Here is a 15,176-nt window from a genome sequence, read left to right as displayed (position 1 = left end):
ATTATAAGCTACAAAGTCAACAAAACGAGATTATTATTATTTTAACAAACTGGCGTTATCTGTTTCAGATAAAAGCACAGTTTTCGTGCCCTTTTCAGTCGCACGCAATCGGTTTGCGGTTGACCTTTAGGTTATGATTATTAATTATTTACGTTGACCTTGTTATTAAAACATTATTATTGGGATTTAATTGTAACTTTGGGGTTGTTAAATTGTATTATAAGGCCAATTTGCATTTTGCCAAGTTCTATGAATTTAATTAATGGAAATTTCAATTAATTATCGCAGGTGTCAACTGAATTTTATAATTTTATTACGAACATGATTGCTATTGTAAATATATCTTACCTAAGACGTGTATGCTATGTACAATATACACTTTGTACATACGGTAGGTATACAAATTACATGTATAATATTATTTTTTATAAAAATATGAACACGCTAATAAATGGAGATTACAAAAATGTTTAAATTCCGTACGTTTAAAAAAAATAAAATGTCACCGACATGGGAATAATAAACTTAATCGAGTAAAATAATATTCACACTCATAATACATATATCACAGATACCTAAGGAAGATATTAGAATTAATCTATCTTTGAGGTAATATACATAGCGCTGTTGTAAAAATGTAAATAAATAAAAGCACACAATCTCAAAGTGATTCCTAGGTTTAGTCGAAACACCCAACATTCATGCGACACTGACGTACAGCCCGCGACAAGTCGACATAACGTCAGGGTATAAAGTGAGACGGAAAATAGCGTCCCACACCCGCGCCATTTTAATTCACTTTTTACGCTTATATCGATTTAATCTTGTTTATGTTTCTGTTAGGCACCAAAAATTATTATTGTAGGCGTTATTGTAGAAATTGTCACGTCCAATTGTCGCGAACTATATGTTCCACTTAAATAAATAGTCTTATGTCAAAATTAAACCTGGAAATAATCACTTACAGTGCAATCAGCACCATTATTAATACTGTTTTTTGAATCCTTCGTCCCGGCGACATTAATTTTTTCATATCCCGCAGAGGAATCCGAACGATCCACGCTGGAGCCCTCAGTTGCCTCTGTGTTCACTTTCTCATAGGGCGGCTCCTTTCTTGACAATTCGAAATATTTAACACTTTCATAGTTCGGATCCTTTTTGGACCGCACCGAGTCATATTTAGAGTCCTTTGAACGGACAGATTCGTATTTCGGATCTTTACATCTCAACGACTCGTAATTTGGGTCTTGAGCGTTCACACTTTCGTAATTTGGATCTTTGGGTCGGACCGACTCGTAATTTGGATCAGATTCGCTGCCTGTCGTATATAGCGGATCGTTGGACATTGACTCGTAGTTCGGTTCTATTATAGATTCGTCGTTATTATTCGCATGCCAGTTGTACTTTTCCGGCCTCTTGTTTACTGTGGAATATGTTGGTTGGACTTTGTAGTTTGGCGCGATTGTCGCATACGGCGGCGTGGATGGTTGATTTCTCAGCACTTCATAATTGGGATCGGAGTCCGAAGCATTTGCGTCTCCTTTCGATATGTGCTCGTAGCCCGGATCGCTGCTTATGATGCTATTAGGACCACTGTCTGCGGCTAAATTATTCCTTTTCAGTAAATTATTGTTCGTGTAGTTTGAGGGCTGACCGCTTTTATTTAAATCTTTGACCGTCTCGTAACCGGGGTCCTGATTAGAATTCTTTCTGTCCTTTCGCGCAATGGTCTCATAACCGTGGTTTGAGAAAAGTTTTCGATCGATTGTCTCGTAGCCTGGATCGTCTCCTCGATATTTAGTTCCTTTGGAATCGAGGTCAGCGTTTGTTAAATCTTTCGATTTTCTGTGCGTTTCCTCTTTGGCTTTTGCTTTCTTTATCACTTTTGCGTACATTTCTTCCACATTTCGCGATGGGCTTTCTGTGGCTCGCTGGTCGGAGATGATGCTAGAGTTTGGCTCTGCGGAGGAGTAGTCGCTGTATCCGGGAGCCCCTGGCCCATCAATAGAGTTGTAGAGATTGTCTGCGATGTTTTCCTTTTGGTCTATGTCGAAGTTAAGTTCTCTGGCCACGAGTGGCCGCACGAGATCCCCAGAACTAAACCGATGCTTCTCCACAGGGTAGTTGCAACCATAGAAGTCTGACGAACTGACACAGCTGTTGTTGCGTTGATGTTTCTCGTTGAGACTGCGCCTTAGTTTGTCGTGGTTGAAGTGAAGATCACCTGGCCATGAAGAGATTTATTTGCATGAAGAATCGATCGACAGGGATTTTAATAAAGTTAATTATTTTTTTAAAGAATTAAATTTATTAAAATCTCGTATTTTATTATTAAATAAATTTTTCAGAGAGACGCATGGGCATGAAAAGAGAAACGAAATATTACCGGTGCTCGATATTCTTTGATGTCGTTGTGCGAGCGGATCGGCAGAGCGCGGAGCTGGTGGGTGTACTGGGTGGGACGATAGTGGTTGGTGAGATGGGAGCTGTGGGTTAACCGGGTGCGGTGGGTGAGATGGGAGTGGTGGGTGAGCAGAGTGCGGTGGATGAGATGGGAGCGGTGGATGTGATGTTAGCGGTGCGTGAGACGGATGCGGAGGATGTGTTGCGTGTGGCGGATGTGTTGGGTGTGGATGATGTGTTGGGTGTGGAGGATGAGTTGGGTGTGGAGGATGAGTTGGGTGTGGAGGATGAGTTGGGTGTGGAGGATGAGTTGGGTGTGGAGGATGAGTTGGGTGTGGAGGATGAGTTGGGTGTGGAGGATGAGTTGGGTGTGGAGGATGAGTTGGGTGTGGAGGATGAGTTGGGTGTGGAGGATGAGTTGGGTGTGGAGGATGAGTTGGGTGCGGAGGATGGGATTGATGAGAGGGGTGAGATGGGTGAGTACTGTGTGGGGGTGGCGGTAGTGGTGAGTTCGCCTGTCGCTTCTCCGGCTTGGGCGAGCCAAGTGCGCCTGTTGAATTCGAACAAGACGACATTGACGCTGAAATAAATAAAATTTATTGTACAACAAAGAAAAAAAGTAGTTACATAAATACATAGCAAAAGAGTTAAATTAATCCTTATTTTTCCCTTTATTTTTCACTAAACTGTTACTCGGCAATCAGGCTTGCAACTTTTTGAGGGTTTATTTACTTCAAGCCCATTAACAAATATCTTAAGTAAATCTATAATTCGTTTTTGAATGATTGTCGTTTACTTTCGTGTATAGAAGCTTATATGCACTTCTAGTAGCTCCTGTATTCCAGATACTTTAATCTATAATCTATAATTGTCTATATTTCCTCACTTACATTATTTAATATAATTAAAAATAATTAAAATTCATATAATTATTGTGTCTATTATTAGTTTACCTTGGCGGGAATGTGTGGCATTTGACGTTGATGTCCCAATTTCAGGTGGCGCACTCCTCCTATGAATTAATAAACAAACAAGATTTAAAATCATTATATCAACAAAGTAACTCATTTTTAAACAAACAAGCTCGTATTCAAAATATCCCATATTTGTTTGCAATTAAATAAAAATCCTAAAGCTGAAAACAAGTAGGTAACTATAAAAAGGTAAAAACTTTGATTCTATAAGTAATAATATAAACAAATAGGCGGTAGAGGCCATCCATTCCGTTAAAACCAAACATACTTGATGATTTATTCGCTCATGATACGAAAGCGATTCTATAATCATCATCATATAAATTGAGGATGTTATTTGTTATCTATTTATATGGGTATTTATGTTATATATTTTATTTGTATTTATATGTTATATATTTATATATATATATATTTTATTTATATATTTGTATAATTGTAAATATTATTTATTGCACCACCTACCTTTTTTCTATGTTTTTTTCCTTTTACGCCATTGGTTGCCTGGAAGAAATCGCTATGTAGCGATAAGGCCACCAAATTGTACTCTCGTGATATGTATTTATATCTCTGTAACTACTTTTTTTCTTTGGTGTACAATAAAAGTGTATTCATTCATTCACCATATTATAGTTTTGAGTGTGGTTGAATGGGCGGCCTCCAACTACGCCTAGTTGTTATATATATGTTTTTTATTCATAAATATACAAAGAAAAAAAGAACCATATAAATCCAGTATAGTTTAACTGTAACAGCACTCCAATGTTTAGTTGAGTAGAAGGCTAGGTCTGTCAAGGTTACCTGGCGTGGTGCGTAACGTCGGGCTGCAATACGGGTGCGGGCGCGGGTACTGGCTCGCTGGCGGGCTGGACACGGCGGCGAGGTTCTGGCGCGATTTGCGCGTACGTGTCGGAGCCCTCACCAACGCTAGCGCCCTCTATCGCCTCGTACATTTCATCTGCTTGAAATTGGTACAGTCGAAACACTGACATTAACCAAGAAGAAAATACGCGTTACCCCGCTGTACGTACGTACGTACGTAAATCTTCATACAAAACGTACGTACTGTACGTGCTGTATGAAGATTTCAGCGTACGTATCAGCGTACTCTGTATAACTACTACCATCTACTGAGGTCACCGACCAGCGTGGTGATTATGTAAAAATCATCCCGTTTGGAGAGGCCTTTAGTCTGGCAGTGTTTGGCAAGCAATACAAAACAGTGTTGTTGAAACTTCAAGAATGCAAACAAAATACAAGACATTAAATAACTATTACAGTGATTAATTCATAAAAATAAATAGGATGATTCTGTTTAATGTTTTCGCCATAAGTGCATTTTAATTATATTTAGCGATCATAGTTTGTTACATGAGAATTTTGCTTTAAGTGATTTTGTCCGGAACTTATTCCTCGCGTGAGCGTGGTATAACTATATTGCGAACTAACCAGAGTCATCTGATACAGTGGCATAGTGTGGCTGTAACGGCTTGATGTTTTGCGCGCGAATGTTACTGAGCGGCTCTCGGACTGATATGCTAGTGTAACCCTCTGGAACAACACACAATACTTTTAATAAAGCTACTGACCCTTCGAGCCTCCTACGAAGTTAACCGTGCTACTACAGTAAACCCCGTAGCAATTTCGGGCTTACTCTTAGACTTAAGAATAAACTTGGCATAACGTCGACTTCACACGATTATTTATTCAGTGTTTTGTCACACATCTACTTACAGCATATTTTAAATGTCATAGCGTCAAAAACACTGCATAACTATTCCTACGTAATGCCATGTCTAATAATGAGTCCAGTGAGTTTAATTTAAACCCAAGCTAACCTTTGCTAACATCACCTAAGTGGTAACCCCACGCTTTATAATTTCATCTTAGCAATACAAAAGGATGAGGTTCGTTGCGAAACGAGCAAACTCTCCTTGGGCCGTTCCTGGCTCGACTGCAACCATCCGCTATAAGCGACTGATAAGCACTACTTCTGCTGACTATATGTCCAGAGCACACAATGCGAAGATACTGGCGGTCACCACTGAAATGTACTTCAGGTGGGCGCGGAGATAGTGGCGTGATATAGAGCAAGCAGCTCATGGCTCGAAGGCAACTGTCCGCTGATAGTGACTGACGCCGATATCAGCACAGCTTTTGTGGACTATAACATACAACTTCACATACTGGTGGAGTCAGTGGAGTCCTCACTGAAATGTACTTCGGGTGGGCGCAGAGTCGGCGGCGTGATGTATGGCAGCTCCTGGCTAGAAGGCAACTGCCTGCTGATAGCGAGTGACGTCGATATCGGCACAGCTTTTGTGGACTATAACATACAATTGCACATACTGGCGGAGTCGGTGGAGTCCCCGCTGAAATGTACTTCGGGTGGGCCCGGAGTCGGCGGCGTTATGTATGGCAGCTCCTGGCTAGAAGGCAACTGCCTGCTGACAGCGAGTGACGTCGTTATCGGCACAGCTTGTGCGGACTATAGCATACAATGGTACATACTGGCGGAGTCGGTGGAGTCCCCGCTGAAATGTACTTCGGGTGGGCGCGGAGACGGCGGCGTGATGTAAGGCAGTTCCTGGCTCGAAGGCAACTGCCCGCTGATCGCAACCGACGCTGATATCAGCACTGCTTCTGCTGAATATAGCAGATTATTGTATTTGCTTCAGGCTTAAAAAAAATCTTTAAACGAAGATAGTAAATTACATCTGGGACTAAAGCGATGCTGTTGCCTCAAGGATAAAAAAATTGAGAACCCCTCATCATATTGGGGACAAAAACCAACTCGATAGTAAACCTTTCATAATAATAAAGATTTTTTTATATCAGTTTACAATAATTGACGGTGAAATCGGTAAACAAACATTTAAAATAAATACATAAATTGTATTAATAATCCATAAATTGTAATAATAATATGTTTAACTCCTTTGAGTTTGAGTAATTTAAAGATTTTATTTAACTTTGGAGTGCATAAAGAAGGTGGACCATTAATTCTTATTAGCAAACCAAATCAAGCTTAACACCTTTCTCCACTCACATCCATATTATTGTCAGTCAATCAATTTTTATTTATTTGCTGATACAGGAAAATAGCTGTTACTGAAAAAAATATTTTACATAAAAAAAATCTATACGATCATTCCTTAAAAATTGTCTTTTTTTAAGTCGACTAAAAAGAGAATGACCGAATGCTACCAAATTATAATCGTATTACGATAGATTAATTAGCGGTGTGTATTCAAAATGTTAATTGTGAGGATTAATCACAAAATCTGATTCTTGACAAGCTGATGATAAGAATAAGAAAAACACCATACAATGTTTTTATCATAAAAGTAGCAGCTTCGATAGCCTCAAAAAATTTAAAACAAAATATTCTTGTTGATGTCGACAATACTCAGTGGGCCAGCGTGATGAACTATGGCCTTAACCCTTTCTAATTGTGGAAGGAAACCCATCCCCGCTAGTGGGCCGGGAATGGGTTTATATAATGATAATAATCCTTGAATGCAGTGAATACGTAAAAAAAACTCGAGGTAGATTTGTAAGAAAACTTTCCCTATATGCTATCTATACTAATCTCAAAAATCAAAGTTTTACACACGAACCATTACTTATTTAGTTTTATTATTTTAAAATAATAATGTTATATTGGGATTAGGATTACAACAATAGCAATTGCATACTTCCAATTGACATTATCAATATCGCAACACCACTTGAAAATTAAGTGTGTTTAGTGATAACGGATATCTGAACCAATATTTATATAATTAGGGAAAGTATTATTCAAATATTTACGATTGTCGAACTCTGTGAACAAAACAATGGGTATTGGCAAAATGGCTTTTGTGACCTCATTCGAAGTTTAGGATCTTCTTTATTATTTGCTTATTCAAGCGTCAGGGCGTTCAGAAGCTTATCAATGACTAGTTGTTCCCGACGGTTTCACCCACAGCAGTTTAGGGTCGTTATGTAATGTTTTATTAGCCAGGCATCAGTCCCGTAACTATAAGCTATTATAATATCGGTTAACCGGTAATAGACTAGTTGTTAGAACTTCGGCCTCCCTTTTGTGGGGACCGAATATCCGGCACGAACCTCCGACTTAAAAAAGTTATGTGCGTTTTTTAAATTTAAGCAACTAAAATATCGCTTGCTTAAACAGTGTGAGAAGATATCGCAAGAAAACCTGCCTGAGAGTTCTCCATAACTTTCTCAAAGGCGTGTGAAGTTTATCAATCTACAATTTATTTCTTACAAGAACACAGAACTTAAAATATGCTTTAAAAACTAAACTACAGGCGGTCGAAGTCGCGGGCAACGGCTGCTTAGTAATATTCTTTGTAAAGATTCACAATGCATGCCTAAAAATGACAAAAAACCGGGTCAACTGCCACGTGCGGCAGTTACTAGTAGGTACTACGCAAAAAAAGGCAGTTATCAGTTTTACCGCTTCATCTATGTTTTCGTTGCGCTTAAAAAGATAGCCTGATTTGAATGCGGTTTGATCCTATTAGAACGAGTGTTTAATAACAATGATTCTTATAGACAATAATATGTTTGGTGAATATTTTAAAAGATTATTCGTATTTTCCAAGCCGTTGTTAGGATTTCGGCAATACTATTTGTATTTTTGAAACTTCCTTTCGTTTCATCGACTTTAAATTTGGCGTCGATGGCACGGCTAGGAGGGCACAAGAGCACAATTTATTTGTCCTCCTACCAAAGCAAGAAGTGTACCCCCATTTAAGTATACACGTTTTATTATTTGGTATATACATGATAGTTATATATATTATATATTATTAAAATTTACATAACATGCCGCATTGTCGCATTAGGATAACTTTGTCCTGTAATTACTGATTTCTCTTGTTCATGCTAGCCATGCTACTGGACTTTTTTTAACGCTTCAAAGTTTTTCTGCGGTCCACCATGGCAGCACGGAATGTTTTTGTCTCAGTTCCTTTAAGCCTCTAAATTTTCTAAACTAGCCTGTATACTAGATAGACTTGCGCTTGACAAATGACAACTATCATGCCGGATGGAAAGCAATGACGCGGTCTAAGAAGAAGCGCGCTTGCCTAGAAAATGCCCATTCATTCTTGCATTAAAGGCATTGAATCCGAATCTTAGCGATAAGTATCAGAAACGTAGAAGAAAAGCGCCTCTGTGAGTAAACAAAGTTCTAAGTTGAATCCACACAAGAAATTCCGTCATTTTACTTCCGATTCGAATCAACCACATAAGTTTAGATAGAAAACGTATTACTGATTTGAATCTATTATAGTAAAGTTTATCATTATGACAATTGATAGAAATCTTACACAACTTAACAATTAAATGATAATTATCTAATATATATTATATGTACCTGCTGTCGCAGAAGCTGTTTCTCTTTCCTCGATTTGAATATCATTATCGGAGCTTTGATCTGGTATTATTTCCACGGTTCTAAAAAAAATAACATACATTTGTAACAATAAATACCAAAAGAAGTTGTTGTATATTGTTTTTATTATCTATTGAAAAAATGCATCTCTTATATTATTCGCTTTCGATATGATCCATATGAATTGACATTTGATCGATTTCGATATAAATATGACATTACACTTTGCATAAAGTTTTCTGTATTACAAAAATCTCTACTACAAAAAATACAAGTTAAAACTAAATTGACAGATCAAAAAGTAGTGCTCACTTTTTCCTTGGAAAAGGATAGTAGTACTATTTAAAGAATACGGTAAATTTGGAAAATCCAAAAATGCACGACTCAATAATAAAATAGCTATCCAATTATTTGTCAATAAATAACGAAAAAAAACCACATGAGTAGTGCAAAATAAAAAAAAAAAAAAAAAAAAATTTATAACAGCTGTGAAACTAGGAAAGTGATGCACAGGCGCCCCTGGTGGAATAAAATGTACATAATATCTATAGATATAGATATATCACCATCCATTTTGGTGTTTTTTTCCAATTCTATTGCAGTAAATAAATTTTTTGAAAGTATGGAATTAATCTCCATTAAATTATCTCGACAATAGTATGCAAAATATCTTGATTCCGTGAACTAACAAGGCTATAATAATAAAAATAGCCGCCGAAATGAGGAGAAAAAATTTTTTCGATCGTAAAGCACTCTCTGATGCTTCGCATCATGAGTCGTGCAATTGTCAATTTAGTCCCATTTCGAGATTTACGTACAACGCAGTTGGCACTAACGGCTACTCAAAATAATTACGTTATCTTCAACTTACACATTGTGACTTTCATTTTGTAGTTTGGCATACGCGTGTTCATAAGGATGATCTCGGCTAGTAGAGGCTTCCACCACGGCCTTATTTCCTGAAAGAACATAACATGATAACGTACCGCTAAATATAAACTAATCAATGAAGATGTACGCATCTATCAGTTCCTAGTAGCGGCCCTTTAATGTATAATTTATGTAATGTGTAAAGATAAACATTATAATTATCACGATTATCGATAAGATTCACCTCAAATCGAAATTCATTCAGTAGCAATACGATGCAATTGCTTAAATGCATCTAAGTTTTCTTTTTCCGCTGGAGAGGGATGAATGGATAATTGTTTTTATGGCTTCCTTATGAACGCATTAGTCAGATGCATTCAGATGATTCATTGCTATGTTGTTATGTCGATGTAGCGTCTTCATATTCTAGGAAAATACGAGTTTCTCACAGGTAAAAACTCACAGTTGCTTTTCATTGTTACAAGCAAAAATTAGTTTCGTTATATAGTTAAGTATTGTGACTAGACTTAGAAAGAAATGTGACAGTCTGTATTAATGTTTCATCTGTTGCCTTCTTAGTTTCCAAAATATCCACCTCAAACTATACAACACAACGTAAATTACAAATAATTTTAAAGGATGCATTCGTATATTTCATAAGGAATCTCACTGTAAAACTATCAAATCAAAAGAAGTAGCTTTATTTTTCTATACAAACGAATTCAAAACTTTCTAACTGTTTACTTATGACAACCTTGTTGAAGATAAAAGACCGACACACGCATTGTGCGTATGCTACGTGACACGAAACTAATAAATTATGGCAGTAGCTCAACAACTATTAGGTTTTCGGTTTCACAGATAAATCTCAGTAAATAATGTTCTAGAGTTAAGCCCGTGGAGTACCCATTATTTCGGTTTTTATTTACACGTTGTATATAGTCATGATCATTAGATTATAGGAACTGATGAAAAATACAAAATGTCGAACATAACAAAAGAAAATTGAAATGAGACATGTTCAAAACGTAGCAAATGATAATCGATTTGGATCATATAAATACCGCATGTATCAAAACCAAAAATGTATCTTAGCCAAATAAGCTATCCCATTTATTGAAACTAGCTGCACATGTAAAATTAATTCTTAGCAGGAGAAATTTGGGAATTTGAAATTTCTGATTTCTGTCTGCTCTGCGCTGGTGGGAGGCATCGGCCGTGGCCAGTTACCACCCTACCGACAAGCCGAATGAGCCGGTAAACGATTTAGCGCTCCGGTACGATGTCGCGTAAAAGCCTACTAGAGGTATGGTTTAAATACAACTGGCATACTCCCTAAAAGATTGGGCCGCTACCATCTTAAACTGCATCATAACTTACCATCATACTTTGTTACGAAAGTACGTTTATCGCGGCGCAGCAAGAATAAATTTAATTTCTAGTAAGTTTGCTATTGTAAACTATAGTTGTAGCTCAACGACATGAAATTTAGTCTTTAACAAATCGCGCGATACCCATGGATAAAAGCAACCTATGTGTTCATTTCCGACGAATCCGTTCCGCAGTTTTTCCGTGAAAGAGTATAAAACATCCCAACAGACGTTCGAGTTTGTGATATTATTTCTCTAAAAACAAACCAAAAAATATTTTCACCTTCGTCTAAATTAGTAACTGTAGCATATATTTCCGATGCAGTGTCGCCGCTGTCATGCCTTCCGACGGGATGCGGAATTTCCGGCAAACTGCGCTGGCTGTTTTGCGTCGACGCCCTGCATCAGATTTATGTTTTAATGAGGTAGTTAGTAGTAGGACACAATTAATTAAAAAAAATATTTGCTATTGAATGTTATGTACCCATTCTTTAAAATACTATTTTTATATATATATATATATATATAAGGTATACCGTATCTAGACTAGAGAATGATTTTTCTAGGTACGTACTGCCCTGCCGACTCTACGGATTGGCTCTTAGAGCTAAATAATTTATAAGCTTAATTATTATACAACACGACAGTTTTAGTACAACTTTCGTAGCATACATTTTGGAAACTTGACTATGAATATGAATGTATTTGACTTATAGAATTCTTGTTTGTATATTTTATTAAAAGTTAGTCTTTGACTGCAATATCCCTGGTAAGTGGTGATGCAGACTAAGGTGTTAGCAGGCTAACTTGTTAGAGTTATGGCATTTATATATATATATTATTAAACCCAAATCCCTAATCAGTTTCTACGTGACATCGTACCGGAACGCTAAATCGCTTGACAGCACGTCTTTGTCTGCAGGGTCGTAACTAACCACGCCAGACTAACAATGTTGGGAAACGTATTGACTGCAGGCAGTGTCGTGCACTGGGTTTCTTACCAGGGTATGCATGCAACAGGAAAATTGTATAAAACGGCAAAAATCCTCGAAAAGGTTATTTATAAATTTTAGGGTGGGCGGTGCTTTTGTGCACGCAACTGACTGCAGGTAATTATTAACAGGTGTTTCTTCTTCTTCTCGAAATAAACAAAATGGAAATTAAGTAGATAAGCCATAATATTCAAAGCCTTATATTTTCATTTTCTTTAAAAGCTGTATGATTTTCATTTATCTAATAGTTATCTTTTAAATATCAATATATGATATCTTATAAATGTTAGGTTTAGGTTTCCTACATCTATAACATCTATTTACATGTAGCATTCCAATAAAAGACGTAACAAATGTTTAACACATGCAATAATAGTAATTAGTAGTGGACAACATAATAAATAAATAATCTAAGTACCTCTTAACTTGTTAGCACATTAATATAATAATAAATTGTAGCTCCAACACAATAGCTTATTAAGTTAATGTTTAGAACACCTGTATATGCCAGTCTGCCGTGTCAAGTCATTATCTTAAGTTACTCAAGTTATCATAACAACTTTAAATTACATGAACTCATCATCTTTTCAATTAAAGAATGCATTTTTCTGTTGGTATACTTTTAAATTTAAATCGGCTCAGATATGAATCTTTGTCTCTTTGGCTAACCAAACACAGTCAATAATATTGACATGTGTGCGGGCAACCTTAAAATATGTTTGAATAAAGATTTTTTTTGTTTTATTTCGTTTTTGTGACATTTAATGACCTGACAAGGCAATTGCACTGACCACAACAGTTTTATGTAGTTACAAAACAAATGGCATTATCTAACTAAGTAGAAAAAATTAATTAACTAGCAGATGCCCCAACTACAATGTAATTATAAAGAAACTGCTATTCCATGTTAGTTTTTAGTTGTTTATCAATAATCTGCTAAATTAAAATTATTACTTCTGAAAGAACATACAAGTATTAATGTATTAACATAATATACAAGGCTTTAGGTAAGACTATGGCCTTATAAAAAGCAAGACTTGAATTTTCTATATCCTGTTATAATATCTCCTTTTTACTAGTACTCTCACTTGCTTTATGTATGATTTAAATAAAAGCAGTAGTACATTTCTCATAGCTTGTGAATAATTTAGTTACAATGATGTCATATTTATTGAATGTCATGTGATCTTTCCTAAAACCGTGTATTATTATTAATAATATTATAACAAATATTTTTTTTATAAACAAATAAACATTAAATCCTGTTTATCTATTAAAACTTAAGTTAAGGCACATCCACATATGCCTAAAATGTGACCAAGAAAAAGCTAAGAAAGTTTCACACACCAATATGGCATTGGTGTCTACAAGTACCACTTGCACAGCATTCTTGCCTTTTCCAATCAATCACAAAGTTAAGTACAATTAATATAATTTTCACACACTTTTGACTGTATTTAAAAGTGAAAAGTAGTGCAGTGCTGCTTATTTATACACCCATTAAAACCCTTTTTAATAAACATGACAGCATTTTCGCAAAAGTAAATAATATCTAAAACGAAAACTGAAAGTAACACAGTATATTAATATTTCACAATATTCTGGAAAATGGTTTTCTCAACCTATCAACTATGAATACTAAATTGGAGGTTCTTTAATTCCTTGAAGCTCCCTTAATTGAGTCTAAGGGTTTTCAAGGTTACAACTCAGAATATGGGTTTCAGACTTTGTTTACTAGGGCTGCATCAAGCCAAGTAACATAATATTTCTTTTAAAGTTATTGATGCTAAGCAGGTTGGTTGAAGCTGCTGCAAGCATTTGATGCAGTTCAACTTGTAAATTCTTTAAATGACAGATAAGTCTTTGGCATGTGTGGATATGTTATTAAAATATAAAATAAATATACTAATAGTGACATAGTTAATTTATATGAAATTAGTTTCTAAAGTTATAAAATCTATGTTAGCCCCGTTAATTTAATGTCTAGGGCATGCTTTAATGAACAAACCGCTTGACGGAGGCAGGAGTGGTGGGGGCCGGGGACGGTACCTCCTCATCCAAACGAATTTTGACCACACCGGCCGTCCCAACCAACTCACTTCTGTTAAATACAAAAACTCTTAAAACAGTAAACCTAGAGATTTTTTTTTTATTTTCATCTCATTTGTATTTCACAGTTATCTTTAATAACTTTATTGTTTTCAATGAATTTTCAATAGGTACACTATAAACATTATTAATAAGAAGTTAATTTGATTAAAATATGATGACTAAAAGCATTGTGTATTGTTTAATAGGGATACATTATATTCTTGACTTAAAATCTGATTGTTTGACTTGCTTTTAGCTGGTATCAAATGGGTGAAAATTTAATAGTCTGTGTAAGAATTGTAGATAAAAGACTGAAACAGGTCTATACTTACTTCTGGTTAGAGTTCTTGCAGCCACATACACATAGAGACAGAACAGTAACGAGTGTGGCTAGCACCCCTATGCTTAGAGCTATCTCTATTAAAGTATACATAACAACAGTTGCTTAATCGATGCTCATACACCCGAATTTATGACTTTCCATTACAAATGTGTTTTAGGTGACTTCTTTAGAATAGGCCCGTCCGAATGCACGACTTTCTTCCATTTGAGAAATCTATTAAATGTAGGGCACTTGTTTACACGAATATTGCTTCGTTGTTATAGGTCGGGATTTCTAAATGGCACTACTTAATATTTTGTAAACGCGTCACTGAAAAAATGATCACATCGCTACGAAGGGTTGTTAGTTTATTTAATATTTTTTATTACTGCTTAAGTTTACAGCACCTCTTCGTTCGTATAAAAATATGTTTAGAAAAGTGAAAACTGAAAAGTGAAGTCAAAGTAGTCAAACGCGATTGATTTGACTGACTTGACATCTGTAGTGTTTATATCACATAGACAGAACGAGAGTACAAACATGGCATGATGTCCTAGAGAGTAACGTATTACCGCAGAGCTATTACCTAGTCTTCCCAGCCGATTCACAGTACAGTCCCTAAAAATAAAACTCTGAAGCTATTGGTTTAAACAGAAAAAAAGTAGAATCTGAGATGTCGAAATGCTTGATTCGATAAACTTGATTTGCCCATTGTTACCGCACGTGTAAATGTACTTTCTGTAGGTA

At 36.1% G+C, this 15,176-nt stretch overlaps 1 protein-coding gene across 6 annotated transcripts; it reads right to left on the bottom strand.

The window, feature by feature from the left end:
• Window positions 1-494: 494 nt before the first annotated feature.
• Window positions 495-14,909, bottom strand: LOC120626921 (formin-like protein 5). Of its 6 annotated transcripts, none has more exons than XM_039894725.1 (11): window positions 14,440-14,909; window positions 14,025-14,117; window positions 11,308-11,423; window positions 9,656-9,743; window positions 8,767-8,846; window positions 5,889-6,023; window positions 4,827-4,928; window positions 4,179-4,338; window positions 3,357-3,415; window positions 2,387-2,983; window positions 495-2,224 (listed from the first exon to the last, which is right to left on the bottom strand). In XM_039894725.1, exons 1-11 carry the CDS (start codon window positions 14,538-14,540, stop codon window positions 942-944), a joined length of 2,814 nt encoding a protein of 937 aa, XP_039750659.1. In that variant the 5' UTR covers window positions 14,541-14,909; the 3' UTR covers window positions 495-941. The 6 variants fall into 6 exon arrangements, with proteins under 6 accessions (XP_039750659.1, XP_039750660.1, XP_039750661.1 ...); XM_039894726.1 differs by having other exon boundaries at window positions 4,179-4,335; XM_039894727.1 differs by having other exon boundaries at window positions 5,889-6,020.
• Between the last annotated feature and the right edge of the window lie 267 nt (window positions 14,910-15,176).

This window comes from Pararge aegeria, chromosome 10 (genome assembly GCF_905163445.1).
Source record: "Pararge aegeria chromosome 10, ilParAegt1.1, whole genome shotgun sequence".
NCBI lineage: Eukaryota > Metazoa > Arthropoda > Insecta > Lepidoptera > Nymphalidae > Pararge > Pararge aegeria.
The sequence above is the reverse complement of the archived record's forward strand: the minus strand, read 5'-3'. Positions and strand labels throughout refer to the sequence as shown.